This window comes from Fusarium keratoplasticum, chromosome 1 (assembly GCF_025433545.1).
Source record: "Fusarium keratoplasticum isolate Fu6.1 chromosome 1, whole genome shotgun sequence".
NCBI lineage: Eukaryota > Fungi > Ascomycota > Sordariomycetes > Hypocreales > Nectriaceae > Fusarium > Fusarium keratoplasticum.
The window spans coordinates 6082950-6102525 of NC_070529.1; the positions used below are offsets into that span (position 1 = coordinate 6082950).

The 19576-nt window shown below is 51.0% G+C and overlaps 6 protein-coding genes across 6 annotated transcripts; 3 read left to right on the forward strand and 3 right to left on the reverse strand.

Annotated features, from left to right (window-relative positions):
* Positions 1 to 231: 231 nt before the first annotated feature.
* NCS57_00180000 (Amidophosphoribosyltransferase) lies at positions 232 to 2854 on the forward strand (the record flags this gene model as incomplete). Its single annotated transcript, XM_053051851.1, has 16 exons — positions 232 to 255; positions 312 to 377; positions 432 to 604; positions 659 to 681; positions 806 to 926; positions 986 to 1138; positions 1188 to 1549; positions 1611 to 1627; positions 1689 to 1762; positions 1815 to 1839; positions 1900 to 2025; positions 2129 to 2206; positions 2293 to 2320; positions 2374 to 2432; positions 2478 to 2776; positions 2827 to 2854. The coding sequence occupies 16 exons, from the start codon at positions 232 to 234 to the stop codon at positions 2852 to 2854; spliced, it is 1656 nt and encodes a 551-aa protein (XP_052920366.1).
* A 673-nt stretch (positions 2855 to 3527) lies between these two features.
* On the reverse strand, positions 3528 to 4679 carry NCS57_00180100 (uncharacterized protein; the record flags this gene model as incomplete). The annotated part of the gene is made up of 3 exons (XM_053051852.1): positions 3528 to 4078; positions 4133 to 4188; positions 4246 to 4679. The coding sequence occupies 3 exons, from the start codon at positions 4677 to 4679 to the stop codon at positions 3528 to 3530; spliced, it is 1041 nt and encodes a 346-aa protein (XP_052920367.1).
* Positions 4680 to 5096: 417 nt separating this feature from the next.
* NCS57_00180200 (Zn(2)-C6 fungal-type domain-containing protein) lies at positions 5097 to 7469 on the forward strand (the record flags this gene model as incomplete). Its single annotated transcript, XM_053051853.1, has 3 exons — positions 5097 to 5719; positions 5766 to 6661; positions 6712 to 7469. 3 exons carry the CDS (start codon positions 5097 to 5099, stop codon positions 7467 to 7469), a joined length of 2277 nt encoding a protein of 758 aa, XP_052920368.1.
* Positions 7470 to 8258: 789 nt separating this feature from the next.
* NCS57_00180300 (MFS domain-containing protein) lies at positions 8259 to 9856 on the forward strand (the record flags this gene model as incomplete). Its single annotated transcript, XM_053051854.1, has 5 exons — positions 8259 to 8595; positions 8645 to 8929; positions 8978 to 9334; positions 9386 to 9639; positions 9686 to 9856. 5 exons carry the CDS (start codon positions 8259 to 8261, stop codon positions 9854 to 9856), a joined length of 1404 nt encoding a protein of 467 aa, XP_052920369.1.
* Positions 9857 to 10101: 245 nt separating this feature from the next.
* Positions 10102 to 14155, reverse strand: NCS57_00180400 (Oxidored-FMN domain-containing protein; the record flags this gene model as incomplete). The annotated part of the gene is made up of 8 exons (XM_053051855.1): positions 10102 to 10143; positions 10193 to 10537; positions 10596 to 11377; positions 12140 to 12659; positions 12713 to 13008; positions 13060 to 13179; positions 13230 to 13644; positions 13700 to 14155. The coding sequence occupies 8 exons, from the start codon at positions 14153 to 14155 to the stop codon at positions 10102 to 10104; spliced, it is 2976 nt and encodes a 991-aa protein (XP_052920370.1).
* A 1075-nt stretch (positions 14156 to 15230) lies between these two features.
* On the reverse strand, positions 15231 to 17385 carry NCS57_00180500 (uncharacterized protein; the record flags this gene model as incomplete). The annotated part of the gene is made up of 5 exons (XM_053051856.1): positions 15231 to 16034; positions 16092 to 16466; positions 16519 to 16648; positions 16698 to 16894; positions 16945 to 17385. The coding sequence occupies 5 exons, from the start codon at positions 17383 to 17385 to the stop codon at positions 15231 to 15233; spliced, it is 1947 nt and encodes a 648-aa protein (XP_052920371.1).
* Positions 17386 to 19576: the final 2191 nt, after the last annotated feature.

The window sequence follows — 19576 nt, forward strand, 5'->3', positions numbered from 1 at the left end:
TCATGACTACCCGCCGAACCCGTGGAAAGGTTCGGGCCTGAGGCATCCCATCTGCCCCACCCTCCTCCGGTGTCCGGTGCTTGCAGCTTTTTTCAGTGCCCACTAAAATCTCAATCTCGCCTCAAGAACAAAAGGTCACTGCGTTGAGCAACATCAACAAGGGCGTCATTGTTTGCGCAACCACTTGGGTGATACCCTCTTTCGAGTTACAATCGATACACCTGCGCGACAATGTGTGGTATCAGTGCCATTCTTGTTAGTCTCCACCCTCATCCTCGTGCTGATGAGACCCTTGGCTGACCTCAACCCAGCTCGGCGATCCCAAAGCCACCACGGCTGGTATCGAGCTCCACGAGAGCATCTACTATCTTCAACATGTGAGTACCCACAATTTTCCGTCACTCTCATCATGGTGCTGATGATCGTACTAGCGTGGACAAGATGCTGCTGGTATCACAGTCTGCCAGGGAGGAAGATTGTACCAGATGAAGGGCAACGGCCTGGCCTCCAAGGTCTTCCAGGAACCCGCCCGTATCCCCGAGACACTTCCCGGATATGCCGGTATCTCTCACGTCCGGTATCCTACTGCTGGAACTTCCTCTGCGTAAGCATCTCCTGTTGCTGTTCAAGGAGTATCTGCTGACGGCTCCCGCTGTAGTTCTGAAGCCCAGCCCTTCTACGGTGAGTGACTGACAACCCTATCACTGAAAAATTGAAACTAACATGTTCCAGTCAGTAAGTTATACCGTCCCAAGAACAACCCAAGGCGAACCCTCAGTGTACTGACAATACTCCCTTCAAACAGACAGCCCTTTCGGTTTGAGTTTGGCTGTCAACGGCAACCTGGTCAACAGCACGGAACTCCGTAGCTTTTTGGATCTTGAGGCCCACCGCCATGTCAACACCGACTCCGACTCAGAACTTCTGTAAGCTCATGTTGTTACGGCGGGCTCGTGTTAAGCATATGCTGACCTTGGCTTGATAGCCTCAACGTCTACGCTCACGCTCTGCACGAGCTCGGTAAGGCTCGAGCCAATGTGGACGACATTTTCGCCGGTCTCCGTGAAGTGTACTCGAGGTGCAAGGGTGGATTTGCCTGTGTTGCCATGATCACTGGTTTTGGTGTCCTCGGTTTCAGGTAATTTGATCTGCGTGCATGTTTTGGAGTTGTTACTAATGTTCTTCAGGGATGAGAACGGAATCCGCCCCCTTTGCCTCGGATCCCGACCTTCTGCCACTCTTGATGGAACTATGGATTACTTCATGGCCTCCGAGTCTGTTGCCCTGACCCAGCTCGGCTTTACTAACATTGTCGACATTCTGCCTGGACAAGCCGTTTTCATCCAGAAGGGCGGCCACCCCCAGTTCCGACAAATTGTCGAGATGAAGTCGTACACCCCCGATATTTTCGAAATGGTCTATTTCTCCAGGCCTGACTCCTCTCAAGATGGAATCTCCATCTACCGTAGTCGGCAGAACATGGGAGAGAGGCTCGCAGAGAGGGTCAAGGATGTGCTGGGCGAGAAGGGTGTCCAAGAGATTGATGTTGGTCAGTAACTCCTTTCTTGCCAAGTCTGCCCTCGACACATTGACTGATCGACGTTGAACAGTTATTCCAATTCCTGAGGTAAGCGCTCGTTTGGGTTTCCATACACAAGCGGGTAAACTGACGAATCTCCGTCAACAAGACTAGCAACACATCCGCAGCTGCCCTGGCCAGTCGCCTGCAGAAGCCGCTCTCCAATGCTTTTGTCAGGAACAGGTAAGAAAATCCCAAGCTTGATAATGGATCCAGGGGCTGACCAGTCTTTTAGATACACTTTCCGAACATTCATCATGGTTTGTTGATCCCTTATCACCATCCTCGGGGTTATATCGGCAGCACTAACAATGTTACAGCCGGGCCAAAAGGCACGACAACAGGGCATTCGACGAAAGCTGTCGCCCATCGCGTCCGAATTCAAGGACAAGGTTGTCCTGCTCGTTGATGATTCCATCGTTCGTGGTAACACGTCACGTGAAATTGTATGTACCTTGTTTCCGCTGGTCGCGAAGTAGCAAGATATGCTCTTCTGGGACTGGCAGGAGCATCTTATCCGATAAGATAAGTGGCTAACTTTGCCTCTAGGTTTTGATGAGCAGAGAAGCTGGTGCCAAGAAGGTCATCCTGGCTTCGTGTTCTCCCGAAATCACACACCCCCACGTGGTAAGTCGGACTGCATTCGCTCGGTTTATTGCCAATATGGCGAGTAGCAACTCTGGAAGATCTCTGACTAACGCACCTTCTTGCAGTATGGCATTGATCTTGCCGACCCCGCACGTAAGTATACCACATACATGTGCTTCTGGAAGGGTATTAACCGAACAACACAGAGCTCGTTGCTCACAATAGGACTGTGAAGGAGATCGCCAAGGAGATCGGCGCCGATGAGGTAACTCCCCTCTCGCCTACAAACGTGCATCGCTGACGAGTCTAGTTGATCTACCAATCGCTGGATGACCTCAAGGCCGCCTGCCTCGATGCCATCGATGGCGAGACCCAGATCAAGGACTTCGAAGTTGGAGTCTTTTGTGGAAAGTACCAGACAGATGTGCCAGAGAGCTACTTTGAGCACCTCAGCGAGATCCGCGCCAAGGGCAAGAAGAGAAAGAACGTTGAGGAGGAAGGCTCAGATGCCAAGAAGCTCACCCTGGTGTCCAACAGTGGCCCGGTGAATGTGCGCAAGGTTCAAGAAGAAGAAGAGGACAAGCCTGTCATCGACCAGGATGACATCAGGTATGTGTGCCGATGGAGTCTCAGGGACACTCTGATTAACATTTCTGCAGCCTTCACAACTCTGCGACCGAGCGGTAGACGGCGCAAATGCGAGTTTGCAGAAGCTTCGAGGCTGGGTATGTCACCATTCCAGGTGTCAAAAGTGTTGCAAACAACTAGAGACACCACACGCGAGGGTCGGCATGGAATATGGTCTCCTGGTTAGGTTCTTGTAAAAGTTGGCATTGGCCCTGTGCAACAACCAAGGCTATGGGAGCAACTACGAAGGGATCCATATGGGCACAGTTTGAGACTTGCTTTATGAAGCAAATGATAGTCTCACCGTAAAAGTTATGTTGGCCTCGACAATAGAAGATAGACTGTTTCTGCATCTCCTGTTCCCTGCTTGGTCCGACCACGCACATCGGCCTCACTCGATACCAGCTTCGGAGGGATGTTTTCAAAAGCCGGAGTTGAGAGACCTGTTCCATTGAAATTTGCACCTTTGTTTCAAGCAGACTCACAGTGAACTTCGTGTATCCGCTCGAGTAGAAAGAGGTCGCAATTTTGTATTCAGAGTAGGTCTACTGTTAAAGCTGAAGGAGTTGTTCCGTTGCCTTTGACCTGAACAACATTCTGCCCTGAACACAGTACACTGCAATTTGTGGGAGTGACCATGACGTTTCCTTGATATTTCTGTATGTTCTCCTGAACTTGCAACATTTCTTTCAACAATTTCCATTTCCAAGCCTGCATCTCTTTGACACCCCATTTAATACTTCCACTGGTGACCATTGGCTCCATTTGTCCGCCCCTCATACTGATACTTCTCTTCCTGCTCGTAATACTTATTGAACCCAACCCCCTCGCACACTTCACCGTAAGACAGAACAACCGGAGGCTTCCCGACAAGCAAGGATCCCTTGACACCCTCAAGCGTCTCGCGGATGCTCTTCAACTTGGCAGCCACCAGAGTCCAAGGATAAGCTACTCCGCAGTATCCAAGCTCGGCAAGATCCTTGGCCGACAAGTTCTCCGTCTTTCCTCCCTCAATGATATTGGCGAACACGGGAAAGTTGAGATCCTTTCGCAGTTGGGCCATGGACTCTCGGTCGGGAAGGGCCTCTACGAAGACGGCGTCGACGCCAATCTCGATGGCCTTGCGAGCTCTGGTTACGGCCTCTTCATAGCCGTGGATGAGGCTGTCCGTTCTGGCCAGGATCCAGATGTCTTGGCCTTCGTTTCGGGCGTCGACGGCGGCTTGCCATCTAGCGTAGGCTTCGCTTCTGGAGACGACACTCTTGCCAGCGGTGTGACCGCAGCCTAGCACGGTGGGTTAGATTACTGTCCGGTATTTGGGATTATTGGATGTCTCACGCTTTGGCCAAGTCTGGTCCTCAATCATGATACCTGCCGCCCCAGCCAGCGCGAACCTATCACCAACCGTTAACATCACTGATCTTCGACGCGGCTTCGCAGTCTAGACTTACCCTTGAACAGTTCGACGGACGTTCATAGGGCCGCCATAGCCCGTGTCACCATCTGCGATAATAGGAATTGTCGTCGCTCTGGAAACCTCCTGGATCTTATTCACAACCTCCCCATAAGCAATGTACCCAGTATCCGGCAGCGCAAATGCAGAAGCCATGGCATATCCGGCGAGGAAGAGAACCGGGAACCCTGCCTCCTCACAAAGTCGCGAGCTGAGGGCATCGTAGCTGCAGACGTGCGCGACAATCTTGGAAGGGTCGTCGTGGGCCTCGCGCATCATGGCCCTGAGCCGCGAGGCCTGGATGGATGGGGTGGTGCCGCGACAGTTGGAGAAGTCGACCTTAACGCCCTTGCCGCTGGGTTGGACGGCTGGGTATTGGCTTGCCTCGAAGTGGAAGGGGTAAGGTTTGGTGTTGACGATGGACTTGGACATGTTGGCGAGGTTGTTTCTTGGTCAAGTTTCTGGGAGATGTGATGTTTCTTTGGATGATATCCGATTGATGCTTTGTATGAGGCTCACATGTCGCCAACTTTATACCAGAGATGCTGTCGTCATGCTTGAGAGGCCCTCCGATGATCGGCGCCGCCTGGTTCTCTCTCCGCATTTGCCGTGCTTACTGCTTAGACGTCATGATTGTACAGGAATGTCTCAAAGACACGATTGACTGGTCGTGGCGTCTCCTCCTCTGCTGAGATTCCCATGTCGACCGGACCCCACCGGATGGGGCCGGACCGACGCGGATACTCGCGGCTCCGGATACGACCCCTCAACTTCTTTCCCTGCGATCTTGACCCCGACAACGAATTGGCAAGGTCCGATCTTTCTGGCAGAATTTCTTGTTTCCACACAATGGAGAGTCCCGGTCCCTCTACCAGTCAACGCTCCTTCAAGCGGAGCTATGTCGCATGCGTCTCGTGCCGAACTCGCAAGTCGAGGTGCATCGTCAAGGACAAGCCCCCGTGCAACAAGTGTGAGAGGGAGCATCGAGAGTGTCGCTTTGATCATCGCCAAAGAGGACCAAAGCACCGTGAACCTCCGAAATGGACACAGCAGGAGACGGCGACGACGTCTCGTCAACATCCCCTTCCTGAAGTCCAGCTGCCCGGCGCGTCGCCCAAGCAGCTGGACGTGTCACTAGGCGGTTACCAGGGAGATGCTTTAGGGTTCTCGCAATCGCCTAACAACACGGGACATTCCCTCTACGACCGAGTGAGATCGAGCATTGTGACGGGCACCAACGATGCCCTGGATATTCTGTCGGATGCAGTCGATCGACAACGCAGTGTCGCCGCGTCAACGCCATCCCAGCCGACCAATGGTCCAAAAATTACACCTGGAGGCTTCAATGGGGTGGGCTTCACGATCACCGCCTTGTCAGAGCCTGAAGATTCCACCTTGGACCTGTGGGACAAGTGTCGTTTCGTGCGTCAGGGCTTGTTCACGGCTCAAGAAGCTGTCACGTACATGGATCTGTAAGTCCCAACTTTCCTGCCACCTGGCTTTAATTGACAGAGACAGCTTCTTTGAGAAACTACAGCCTCTTTCGCCCGTCATCGTCGACCAGTTTCGAAGCCACTCAGCTCACACACACCTCATCCACGAAGAGGCCATGCTATGCTGTACCATCCTCACCATAGCCTCACGATTCTTCATGCTCCCTGGAGCCGGCGGTACTTCACGAAGTCATAATATCCACCAACGCCTTTGGAGTCACTGCGAGATGCTCATCAAACGGATTCTGCTCGGTCAGGAAAAGACCTCGACAGCCAAGACGAGAGCGATCGGGACCGTCGAGAGCCTGATGCTGATCTCGGACTGGCACCCCCGAGCCCTGCATTTCCCTCCGGAAACTGATGGCTGGGATGCACTACTCATATCACCTGGTTATGATCCTGTGAACCGTAGGAGGATGAATGACGAGGCTCCTCTTATTAGGTGGAAGGACGACGTCTTTGAGCCCGCCAAGCGGGCAAATAGAATGTCTTGGATGCTCTTGGGCATGGCCAATAACCTTGCGTACGAGCTCGGGGTTATTTCAAGTCAAAGACCCGAAGCTTCGAGGTCAACAGAACTGCAAGTAATCCGCAGTCTTAGGGCACAAAAGCTTCTATACGTCTACTTGACACAGACGGCGACGAGGTTGGGCTACCCTTCCGTGTTTCCCGAGAGCATAGCTGTTACTGCTTCGCGGCTGCCAATGCAGAACCCGGACGAGCCCGCTCATCGATCTTGGATGGCCTACATGGATTTGAGCCTGGAACTGACTCAACTATCACGCACGGCGTCGTCCATGTTCTTTCAATCTGCTGCACATCTTCAGAGTCAGGTTCTAGGTGATCATTATGCCGACCTTTTGGAGCACTTTGCAGCATCTTTGTCGAAATGGCAGCAGAAATACGACTCTGTGTGCAAAGGTAGGAGTAGTTCGGATGGCCATTGTTCCGTGAGCTAATCAAACGGTTAGATATAAACGAGCCGCTCAGAGACTCGCTTCTCATCGAGTATCATCACCTCAAAGCTTGCACCGGAGCCATCTCAATCCAAGCAGTAATCGCACGAGCATCATCCGCTGGCTTCACAACCACCAACACAGACCCAGACGAGGTCCTATCTGCATTCATAACTCCAAAGGATGCCAGGTTCTTGCAGGAGGTCATCTCGGACAGCAAAAAGTTGCTGCGCATCGCAACCATGAGTGACTTTAAAGCCCAACTTCCCTACGCACCAGCCCGCGTAAAGATCAGCGTCATTAGCTCATCTGTGTTTCTCCTCAAGGCGTTGAGTGTCGGTTCTACACACACTGATGTGAACGATGCTTTGTATGTCTTGGATCAGTGCACTTCTACGCTGAATTCATCCCCTCCCGATGACATGGATTTTGCGTTGAGGTATGCAGCCCTGATAGAGAAGCATACTGCCCAGTTCCGAGCTCATCTTACCGCGAGCCGAGGACAGGGTGCTGGTGAGCAACATGCTCGGACTCTGCCTTCTAACAGTGCTGGTGAGAACGAAACGGAGGGGGCAGAAGGGTACATGGCAACGATGGGCACATCTGAAGATGACCTCGGCTTTGTGGGCTTTGACGCGGGGGACACCTGGGTCTCGCTTCCGTTTGATTCTAGCATCGCACCATTTGGAGGAGGGTGTGACCAGCTGTCCCTGGGGTTGGATATTGATTCTCTCAACTTCCTCTGGAGCCTCCCTGGTCTGGGCCCGGAGTAGTTTGACTTGGGGTGGTAGGGAGAGAGCTCCTCTTAGCCGTCTTAGGATAATTCATCCAATCTACTTCACCCCCATGACCCGCTAACTACGTATGCAATGGCAAGTTCGGGGAAATGGCTTGGTAAACACGCTTCTCTCAGCCGGTATGTTCTCCGGGCCATGGGTATCCACTCCGGTCCGGGTGAGTCCGCCCTTAGCCGGAACGACACCGACGGCAACCACGGCTCGTACTATGGCGCTTGGTTGGTGATTGGATCCTTGTTGGAAAGGAGTTGATGGTGCAGGGGCAACAGTCTAGTCTAGATTGATGAGCGAGAAGATGGGGCTGACCTGCGTGAGGTTGTCTATGTCTTGAAACCAATTTCGTGGATGTTCCTCAGGCGACGGGCTTTGCAGGAATGGTTACACGAGATAAGTAACTGGGTTTCTTGGAGTTTCCTGAGACCATTTCATTCGATATGCTGAGTAGGAATTCTATTGCTTTGACCGAGAGAAGACCTCCCAATGCCTCAGGGCTGGACCAAGCTCTGGGAGTCTGGGCGACCTGCATCGAGCGTGACGAGCAAGCCAAAATGCGTGAACCTTGTTTCTAGGCGGGGAACCCCTTGGTCCAGCCGGCATCACTAGCGCAACGCGGGGTAGTCCGGGGTAATCTGGACTCTGGATATGGCCACTGGCTACTCCTCGGGACCTATATCAAGACGGATCGCCTCCCAGCAATGGAGGCATCTTCATCAGACTCAACACTTCCTCTACATTTTCTATTGCATTATACACAGACAAACCAACATGTCTGAGGCTCCACGTGCTGACAAGCTGGCTCACGATGAGGAGAAGGGCCAGTGCCATCATCTGGAGAAGCATGAAAGCCATGCTTCTGCAGCGAGAGATGGCACAGGCGCTCGCAGCAAGACCAACCCAGCCGAGATCAGGCTTGTTCGCAAGCTGGATTGGGTCATCCTTCCCATGCTCTGGATCATGTATTGGTTCAACTATCTCGATCGAAATGCCATCACCGTCGCTAGGCTGGATAACTTGGAGGAAGAGCTTAACCTCTCTTCCACAGAGTATCAGACATGTGTTTCTATCCTCTTTGTGGGATATATCCTCGGGCAGATTCCATCAAGTTCATCACCCGTTCTTCCCATAACTGTACCCTCGCTGACATATCTCAGACATGCTCATGACTCGTCTTCGACCCTCCCTCTTCATGTCCGGAGCCATGGCACTCTGGGCTGTCGTGAGCACCCTCACCGCCATCGCAAAGGACTTCAAGGGCCTCCTCCTCACTCGTTTCTTCCTCGGCATTACCGAAGCCCCCTTTTACCCCGGCGCCCTCTACATGCTCTCGATTTTCTATACTCGCAAGGAAATTGCCACTCGAATCTCGATCCTCTTCACAGCCAACATCTGCGGAACGGCATTTGCCGGGCTCATAGCCATAGGAGTCTTTGAGATGAGCGGCGTAGCAGGCCTTTCTGGGTGGCGATGACTCTTCATACTCCAAGGCATAATCACCTTTGTCATCTCGGTCACGTCAGCTTGGATCCTCCCAGACGAACCCATCAACACCCGCTGGCTCTCCGAGGAAGAGAGGGAACTAGCCCACTCGCGAGTCGCGGCCGACACGGTGCAGATCAAAACCAACACGACAACTTGGGCTGGCCTCATCGACGCCTGCCGGGACCCTCGGCTCTGGGTTCTCATCTTCATGCAACATTTTCATATGGCCGCCAGCAATTTCAAGAACTTTTTCCCAACCATCGTGGGCACGTTGGGCTTTGGTCGGAATGTCACTCTTGCTCTGACTTGTCCGCCGTATATCATCTCGGGAATTGTATGCATTGCATGGGCTGCCAACTCTGGTAGGTTTTGAAAACCCAACACACGAAGCCATTATGCTGACAGCTGAATAGGTCGAATGAATGAGAGGACTTGGCACATCACTGTGGCCAAACTCATTGCCGTCTTTGGCTTCATCCTTGCTTGCACCACCATGAACGTAGGTGCCCGCTACTTTGCAATGTGCGCCTTTGCAAGTGGCGTCTACGCCTGCAACAGCGTCATCCTCGGTTGGGTCTCTAGCACATGCGGCCAAACCAAGGAAAAGAAGGCCATCTCCCTCGCTATAGTGAACACAATCGCCTCGCTAGGTCCCATTTACACGCCTGTAAGTTTCAAAGTTTCATCTACAGAGAAGATGCTAACTCTTGCAGTATCTGTGGCCCCAGTCGGATCAACCTAGGTATACCATTGCCATGTCGAGCAGTGCTGCGTTTTCTGCTGCTTCGGCGTTGTTGGCTTGGCTTATGAGGTGGATGTTGATTCGTGAGAACCGCAAGATCAGACGGGAGAACAACGAGGAGAGGCTCTTTTATGCCTACTAACTTGTGTCAAGAGGAAGAGTATTACTCTTGTTATCGTTTGGTAGACATCTCGAGTCAATGGCCATGCGCGACTGAGTCAATATTCTTATCGACTGCAACTTCACTTGTAACCAAGTTTAAGTAATGCTTTGAATTCTTCGTGTGTTCTGTTCCGAACGAATCTAAGTTCTAGATTCTAATTATTTACTTCTAATGTTACATGACATATGAAATAGTGTACTGCTTGATAGGGTCCAACCTCTCCCTCACTTTCTCTCCATCTGTTGCATCTGCTTACTATACCAAGCCTAATCAAGAGTCAGCACTACTCACAACTTCAAGGATTTATCAACTTACGCTTTCAACGCCCGCACCAACTGATCTAGGCGCAAACTTCTTCAGAAGCCAAGGAGCATGTACTCTGCGTGCGTACAACTTGGCGTCTTCATCGCTGACCTCGGCGTTTAAGATGGTGTTGACTGGAAGAGAGGGGTTTAGGACTGATGGTCTTCCAATGCCGATGAGGTCACAGGCTCCTTCCTTTAGAGCTGCTTCCATGCCTAGACGAGTGCGGAAGCCTCCAGTTACCATGAGTGGCATGTCTGGAAGCTTGGCTCTCATTTCGCGGGCAAACTCTAGGAAGAAGGATTCTCTTGCTGCCGTCTTCTCTGACTTTGCAATTTCCTCAGTTCCCATAATCATCTGCCATCTGTGTCAGCTTCAACCCCGTTTGTTCCAGACTCGGAAGAGTAAATCTTACTGTTGGGTTCTCGTAGCTTCCTCCGCTGACCTCCAAAAAGTCCAGGCCAGCTTCGGCAATGAAAGCAGTCTGCTCAAGACACTCTTGCAACTCTGTAGGAGATTGATGGTCGGCAGAGTTGAACTTGAGGCCAACGCAGAAGTTTGTGGGCACGACAGCGCGAACAGCCTTGATGATGTCCGTAACAATCTTTGCCCTGGCTGTCACTGATCCGCCATAAGCATCGGTTCGGAGGTTAGTCTTTGCTGATAGGAACTGTGCAAGCAGGTATCCGTGAGCAGCATGGATTTCTACTCCGTCGAATCCAGCGGCAGCAGCAATCCTTGCCGCGTTGGCGAAGCGCTGGATGACTGTTTGGATGTCCTCGAGAGTCATCTTCTTGGGGGTGCCAAAGACGACACAGCTCGCCAACCTTGACACCAAATCCGAGCCCATGTCCAAGGGCACAGCACTCGGAGCAAGATTCTTGGTCCAAAATGACTTTGTTCCAGCTCTTAACGGGGACTGCCGACCAGGGTGATTAATCTGCATGATCGCTGGTGTCCCTGCCCGTCGACAAGCATCAGCTAACCCCTTGTAGGCCGCGATAACCTTCTCCTCCGCGATACTTCCGTTCATAGCCGCGTCATTGGGGCTTCCGAGGAACTCTTCGTTAATTTGGACGTTACCCGTCATAATCATGCCCCAACCTCCATCTGCCCATGCGCCGTACGTTCGGGTGAATTGAGCTGGTGTGGGAAGCTGTTGACAGTCGGCCATTTGCTCGGCGAGGGCCGCTTTGACTAGTCGGTTTGGCAAGGTCAAGCCGCAGGGCAGCGTTAGTGGCTCTGAGAGTGGTGATTGCGCCATCATGATTGTGTGTTGGTGTGAACGTTTAGATACCTAGATCATAGATGTCGAGACCTTGTTAGAAGGGGCAAAGCCAACAATATTTATTGAGATTCAACATGGAATTACGGATCAAAAAACACGTCCCGACCATTAAAATCGTGCCGAGGCCCGTCTCCGTAGGTGAAATGGCCTATTTACCCAAAGCAGCGACCGGCCCATGAGTCGGCGGGATATTGCTCCGCAGCCTCCTCCGCTGGAGATGAGTTCCTCCGCTAGGGGCGGGCCTAGACCGGTTTTTGGCATCGATAGTCGGGATTGAGGACTGCAAAGGTAGAGATGCCTCTGCAAAATCGGGGGTTTAAATTGTTCACCTGTCCGAGCACGAGTTTTGATGGGTGTTAAAAAAGGCCAATGGTAGAAGGCTCTCGACACATGATGTGATCAAGACCGAGGCTCGGATGGTGCGATCGACAACCATCTTGACATTTTTGTTCAAACTTATCGAAGAAAACACACCACAGCTATGATAAGGTTGACAATGAACGGTAACGAGAACAAGACAATCTTGCTCCCCGTCTTTGACCCAAACTGCGCCGCTCGAACCCCAAGCAGAACACCAGGTATCATGCAAAGCAAGTAAACAGCGACATAAAACAAGACAGCAGTCAGTCCAAAACAAAATAACAGCACTAATCTCTGCTTCATGTTCACACCTGCACTAGACGCGACCACTGCCCCAAACGCAGCCATGGACGCTCCGTAGATGCCCATCAACACTGCTTCATCAAGGAAGTATTTGTACTTGGTCCTGGCTAGGCAGGCCGGGAGCCAAAAGATGAGGGCGAGGAACCACCACTTTTCTCTGCCTATCCATTGCGCAACATGAGGCAAGAAAGCAAATATGCCCTGGCCCGCGTCGTGCCGTAGGCTGTAGATCCCTTTGGTGAGAATATCCGAAGACGAGACTGTTCCACCATGAAGTACGGATTGAATCTTCTCGTCAAGTTGGTCATCGTCGAGACTCCGGTGGTCGATACCAGCTTCTTTGAGTTCGGCTTCTATGGCGCTCGCATATTCGAGAAGCGACTTCCATCCTGCTGAATGTGTAGAGCACCCGTTCAACTTTAGCGTCATGTGGGCTTTCGTCCACATGATGGCAATACCAAAGGTCCAGAGTAGGAGAAATATCGACAGAGCAAGGACTTGAAGGAACGAGAAACCCCACTGGAATCGCTAGGATACAGCCCGATTAGCTTTTGCAACACCAGATGGGCGAGAACACTTACGTCTGGAACTGGTGAACAGTTTCCCGCTTTCTCCAGTTCCGTAAGATTAAACGGTTTCCCTGAAACATCGTACACAAGCCTTTTCTTGTCCTTTGCCTGGCTAATTGACGCCTTCGAGTCTCTCCCCTCAGTAAGGTTGTTAGGGTCAGACCAGTTGTAGTAAAACCAGAGGTGGTAGGGTATGTAATAGGGCGATATGTTGAGTGGTCCGCCTCGAAGTTTTAACGTGCTGTTGAAGGTGGCGTTGATTTGGTCATCTTTATTGCTCGTGGCTGACCATCCATATTCTTGAACATCTATTCCCTCAGGTTAGATTTGGGAGGATCCATCTTTCCGACGAGTCTTACGGTTTGCAACGTCGTATTGCAGTGAACACCCCCGTCCTGCTTTTTCTTTTGTTTCCCAGTCTCGACAATAGGATTCCGGAAGATACGACTCATCGTCTATCATCGGGTCCCCGGAAGAATCTAATCAGGGTCAGCTTATCTCTTTTGGACTATTCACAGGGGTCGCATACAGTCCACCAGACGCACTAGGTATTCATCCTGTAGACCAATCCTTGAACCGTCGTGGATGACATATGCCGCTGGGTAAGTCGCCGAAAACTCAACGAGACCAGTCTCCGGTACCTCGATGTAAGCTTTATTGACGGTTGTGTATCCAGTCATTGAACTGGCAACGGTGGGAAAAGCTAGAATCAGCAGAGCTGCTGCGACCATGAAGGACATGGCAGTTCTCGAAGCCAAGCCCCGTCGGAAGACAAATTGATGTAGGAGGCTCATGATGGAGACGAAGGACGGATCTGTCTGAAATCTCAGAAGCCACACAGTCGTGTAGGTAGCAGGCTTGGTTATGATTGAAACAGCAAGATAGTCGGAGAATGCCCGCCATGATATCAGAGTGAGTATCGTCTGCCCTCCTCGACCAACCACCTAAGAACATCAGCTGTCAGCCGTCTCCAGGCCCAACTTTCATTCAAAGACTCACGAGATCCCATATCACGTCGATAATCTTGGCCGTCGCAAAATCAAAATTCCCGACCTTCAGGGTAATTTGAAATGTCCCCTTGAGCGCCCACCAATTGAAGCTGTTTCGAAAAGGACTAAACTCGCCATCTGGATGGCATGAGCTGTCCTCGAAGCCAAACTTGCCAGCAGAGAGCAGAGCAAAGCAAACGATGAGGACAATCAACGCGCAGCTCCACAAGACGGAGAGAAATGCTAGCCACCGCAGAGTGTACCACTTTTTCGGTCTCGCATCTCGAAGGTCGCGCCATGCTTGCTGAAACGCTTGTTTGAAGAGGCGTGCGATATTTCGAGATGAGTCGCGAATTCGTCTTAATGTTGTTTTTTGCTTGGCTTCCTCATCGGGTAGAAATGGAGTTGAAACCTCTGGAGCTCTCTCAGATTCGACAATGTCGACTGACACTTTTAGAGGTGCCATTGATGAATTTTGAGGAGGTTGGTTATTCATCAGTTGGGTTTTTGGATTAGTTGAGCCATGAGACGACGCAGGTCTCAGACGCTGAGATGAAGTGGTAGATGGTGGTAGACCTCACCACACGGGAGCTGAGAGATTCTTGCACAGTCGTGTGCAATTTGCAGGAGCTAGATAGAGCATTTTAAGACCAGAAGTTGTACGAGTCGGTTCTCAAGGTTGTGCGACATGTCTGACAGGCAGTGCTGTTGAAGGATTCACACAGCTGAAAGATCCCTGCTACTCCTGCCCTCGGCCAACCTGCAGCCGCCTGGTTTCACGCCACAGCAGATCAATCACATTGATTCGCTCCTATGTGACGTTTTAAGATACAGTCCCTTGAGTTGTAAGCGCCCAAGTTTAGCGATCTCGGGAGATTCATGAGCCGACGCTGTGAGCCGACGCTGTGAGCCCACTTAGCGCTATGATGCATCAGCGTACACTGACAATCGATGGACCAGTTATTTGTTTAGACAGTTTCGATAAAAGGCTGTTATTTAGTTCATATCATTTACCTCTACACGAATCGCAGCTCTTGTGCGTTGTTCCACCGCTTGCTCCGCCTTGTACCCTCCTGCATAGCCTCATCCTTCCCAACATAGCCTTCAAGGGTGGTCCCACAAGCCCAGGTAACAAAGAATTTTGAAAGATAAAACTATTCTCACCCTGATAGACTTTTCAGGTGTGTACCCTTTTCTCATTTGAGTGCTATATAAAATTCCAGATGCAGAGGTGTGATCAACAGATGGAATTGCGACCAATCTTTGCGAAGCCAGCTTTGATTTACGACAATTGATCAACGGAAATAAGGAGCGGTAGAAGTTGTAATGACTTGTCTCATTCACTATCATAATTAGTTATCCCAGAGTATATGCAATAACTCCGTGGGTCAATGAATCAGCCTCGAGATAGCGCCAGTCCAAAGTTCAATCCTCCTGGCCGGAGCATTTTAGCCCACTGGCCCTCATTGGTACAAATACATGTCAGAACTCATGTGAGAACACATTGCTGGTGGCCAGCCTTTTAATCTCAGGCAGTTCATCTAGTTGCGCCCAGCTAGGACTTGGTCGTCCTCAGAGTTTGTCCTGGTAGTGTAGTTCTCTGCGTGGCGTGTAGACGGCTTCTCATTGGGATAATACCCATCATTGGCCGCAAACTCGTACAGAGGAGGGAAAGGGGGGACATCTTGACGGAGGAGGTACTTTTTCAAATACCAGGGAAGCTTCCTGGTGTAGTATCCAGCATGCTCCCGGTTTGTGACGTTGAACACGTTGTCGAGTTCTTCCAGAGTCAGGTTCTTTGTTTCTGGGAGGAAGAAGTAGCAGAAGACCCAGCCAAAGACGTTCCATGCTCCGTACCAACAGAAACCTCCAGTGTCTGTTATCTTCTCCGTCAGGGGTGGCCATGTAAGGCTGATGATGAAGTTGAATCCCCAAGTTATCGCGGTGCTGGAGGCCATGCCAATGTCTCGCACGTGAAGAGGGAATGCCTCCGCGCTGTACGTGAAGGGTACTGGACCTAGACCAGGCGAGTAGACGGCCATGAATAGATACAGTCCCGTGGTGATGCAGCCAATTCGAGCTTGACTGTAGTCATTGCCCTCGTCGATCTTGAATGTCCCGGCGGTGAAGAAGAGACATGCTGCCATGAGAGGGAAGGTGACCAGTAGCAGATTGCGGCGGCCAAAGGTATCAATCGTGTAAATTGCTGGGATGGCAAACAGGAAATTGATGATACCGCCGCCCATAGACACGAGGAGAGCCTCAGACAGAGTGTAGCTGGCGTTTTGGAAGATTCTGGTTGAGTAGTATGCGATAACGTTCACACCACAGAACTGCTGCATGAACTGAAGCGAGGAATGTTAGAAAATGCTCAATAAAGGAGGCTTGTTCAGTAAACTTACCATTGTGAACCACGCACTCTGAGCAGCGCGTCGATTACGACGAACAGTAAAGAACTCCTTGAGCAAGTTCCGTCCCTCTCGCTCACCACGCTCAATCTCAAGCAGCTTGTAGGCATAGTACATGTCTCGCGCAGCCTGGACACCAGAGAAGCGCAGCCGCCTCACTGAGCGGTAGGCCTTGTCAAAACGGCCCTTTTCCATGTACCAGCGGGGACTTTCGGGGCAGAAGTAGACTTGAAGCATGACGATGAGAGGGGGCACTGAGGTCGATGCCATCATCCAGCGCCAGGGTGATGTTTCGCCGCCGATGATTGTGACATTTTGGAATGCTACGCAGACGATGAAGCCGAGCGCGATACCAAAAGCAGTCCACATCTGTAGACACGAGTTAGTGAGGGTAATTGATACCGGGCGGGATTAGACTCGCCTGCCACATCATTGTGAGTGCGCCGCGGATGTTCTTGGGCGTAGATTCTGCAGAGTACACGGGTGTAGTGCTAGATTTGGCACCAACGGCAAAACCGAGCATGAAACGAGCAGCGAGAAAGTTTCCAAGCCTATTAAACTGTTAGAGATGGTCTGGGTCAGAAGGTAGAAGTAACTTACGATGTAGACGCAGCCATCCAGAAGCCGGTAATAGTAGACATGAGGCAAGAGATAAAGATTGTTCCTCGACGTCCAGTCCACTTGTTGAGGATGGGACTGGTCCAGCATCCGATGAGGGCAGAGCAGAGGTAGGGAGCTCCATTGGTGAATCCCTTCATCCAAACATTATTGATTTCGAATTCTATAAAGTAGAATTCCTATGTTTTGTTAGACCATTACCATGAATGGATGGGTGAGAGGAACATACCTGGGCCCCGTTCACAGTTGTCTGATCCATACCCTGCACGATAGCCGATCCCGCACAGAGAGTGCAGAGAAAGTAAAGGGCAAAAGGCTGGTGCCAACGATGAGTCTCTTCCTTTCGAAGGACTGCCTTTTCTTCTTCGGTGAGCATATCAATATGCTCAAAGGCGCCAGCCTGGTTGTTCACTTGTGCGACGAGAGCTCCCTTGCGGAAATCCTCACGGTGCTCCTGAAGGCCCTTCTCCTCGACAAAAGCGTCAACATCAGCTAGAACCTGGTCTCGGCTCAACCCCACCAAAGGGTTGCGCAGGAGTGCAGCTGTAGACGCCCGGCGCTCGCCGGTCGCCATCTTTTCGTCGTGGGTGCCATTGCTGCTGGAGTTTCGGTGACTGTTGTCCCCATACTCCTGAAATGGAGCTTCATCATCAACCCGTGGAGGTGGCATTGTGCCGGCTGAACAATCTTGAAAGTGATGACAATAACGGCTTGAAGTAAAGAATTGGTAAGGGGTTTGACCTTTATACCAGTGACATGGGAAGTCTGGGGTAAATCTGGGGCCCCAAGCGTAACAAGATGATGAGCAACCAACACCAGAATCTCTGTCTTGTCAAAAAAGATGGACACGACCCAGTTATTATACGCAATTCCAACAAAAAGAACCACCTCCCCTTCACATAAATCAGGCGTTTGGAAGGGATGTTGGCTCGTGTGGAGAAAAAAGGGTTGGTGGATTCCCGCCAAGATTGATCGTCGAGTACGAGCGTCGCTCTCTTTGGCTGTCGACGGCCGAAACTTCGGTGAATCCCAGTCTGGGCAATCCGAGGTATGACGTTGTTCCAAGATGTGATGAACTGCAGGAGTTGTTGGTTTAATTCTGTTGCCTTGGATTTGTGGGTTCCTTGTGTGAGGTGAGTTGCCCGGCTGTGACAATTACGCGGCAGGCTCATGGACGTGAAACATTGAACATCTTGGCTATCTAGTCGTAGTCAGGTCAGTCAAAATATCCTACATTCAAATACAGCCATCCTCCTACGTGATTTCCGCAATGTTAGACACAAATTGACTATTTCCGACTCTCAAAACTCAATTCAGGCTCCCAGCTGAGAAAAAGAGCCTCACCCAACCGTAGATCCAACGACGTCAGATCGCCCACCAACAAAATGATCGACAAGAAAATCTACCACGTCGGTTAGCCGGGAGTGGCGCCCGCAACCTATCCGCCAAGCCAGTTAAGCTTAAATGGTTAGCACTCACGCGAGGACTACCCTCTTGGCGTCGCCTGGGCGTGCGTCACCATCTCACAACCGCCTTCATGAGCCTGACGTCAAACGGTGGTTTCTGGTGTGAACGGGTTTGGGAGGGAATAAGGATGATCGCGGAGATGCCGCATCCTTTCGTCTTTTTTTGTTTAATTGCCGGGTTAGCATCAGATTGATGCGTGTGAACACCACCCAGGCTCGAATTGGGCAACCAGAGCAAACCAGATGGCCTCATTGCAAATGCCATTCAGCAGAGTCTAGATAAACCATCACAATTGCCCAGCACAGAAAAACACGCCTGACCTGCAAAAGTTTTATGCCCAGAGCCAACAGTGGATCAACTCCAGTTTACCCCGACTCGGCTCATGCGAGCATGTCTTGTCCTGCAGATTTAATTCTGCTGCCTGTTTGTTTAGCCACTTTGCCAAGTAGCCAAGGCGCGAGTTGTTGATCGGTGTGTTCTTTGTCCCTTTCGAAAAAATGTTCTCCATAGTAAGTCATACTGTGACGTCTTGGAACTGCCACTGTCACACCACGCTTTGAGGACCAACGGCACTTTGAGCGGCGGTGGATGCGCCCGTTTCTGGAAGGATGTGCCGCTGTTGTCTCGGAGCACTTGCACGTGAATGAAACGTGCTGGCAGATGAATAGGGGTCTTGGGTTGCTCGGTATTTGGTTTAATTACTTTTATGAGTAAGCTTTCCTAAGACTCTCATCTTCCCTCTTTTCCACTATAGCCAATCTTTTCAAGTAACCCTTCAAATTCTAGTCCCTCTATAGTAGCTAGGTTTGCAATTCGGACTCTTCTAGGGTTTTTGCACCTGTTGAACAAGCGGATGCCGTCTCTTAAGGACGGGGCTTTGGTACCCTGCGTCTATCTTGAATTCGTATATTGAAGAATCAACGTTCCATAAGCTATCCCAATCACAGTGCCCAAATATACCATAGTTTTCATAGAAGATCCAACACCCAGGAAGCTCCAGGGTGTTCTTCCAAACTTAGCTCTCACAGGCATCGACTTTGCCCAAGCGAAATAAACCGCCCCTTAAACCACTAGCATTCATCTTAGTTCCCATACGCGTGGAGATGTCGAGCTTCTTACCATGGGACAAAAGTTTCTACCATTTCCGACCCTTTTACAGTGTGATGATCTCGTCGTGTTCAGAGCTTTACAGCCCAGAACGGCCTCTTGACGAGAGCATCAGTCACCTTGACAAAGAACATAATTCAACACATAATTATCTTAAAGCCCAATGCTATAAAACGCGGTATCCTGGACCAGAACAGCATTTTCGGTCCAAATAGGATGGCTTCGGTCTGTTGTCAGCAGAGATGGACCAGTGTTCTCTGAAGCCTGGTTCCCCGCTCGTGTAGATG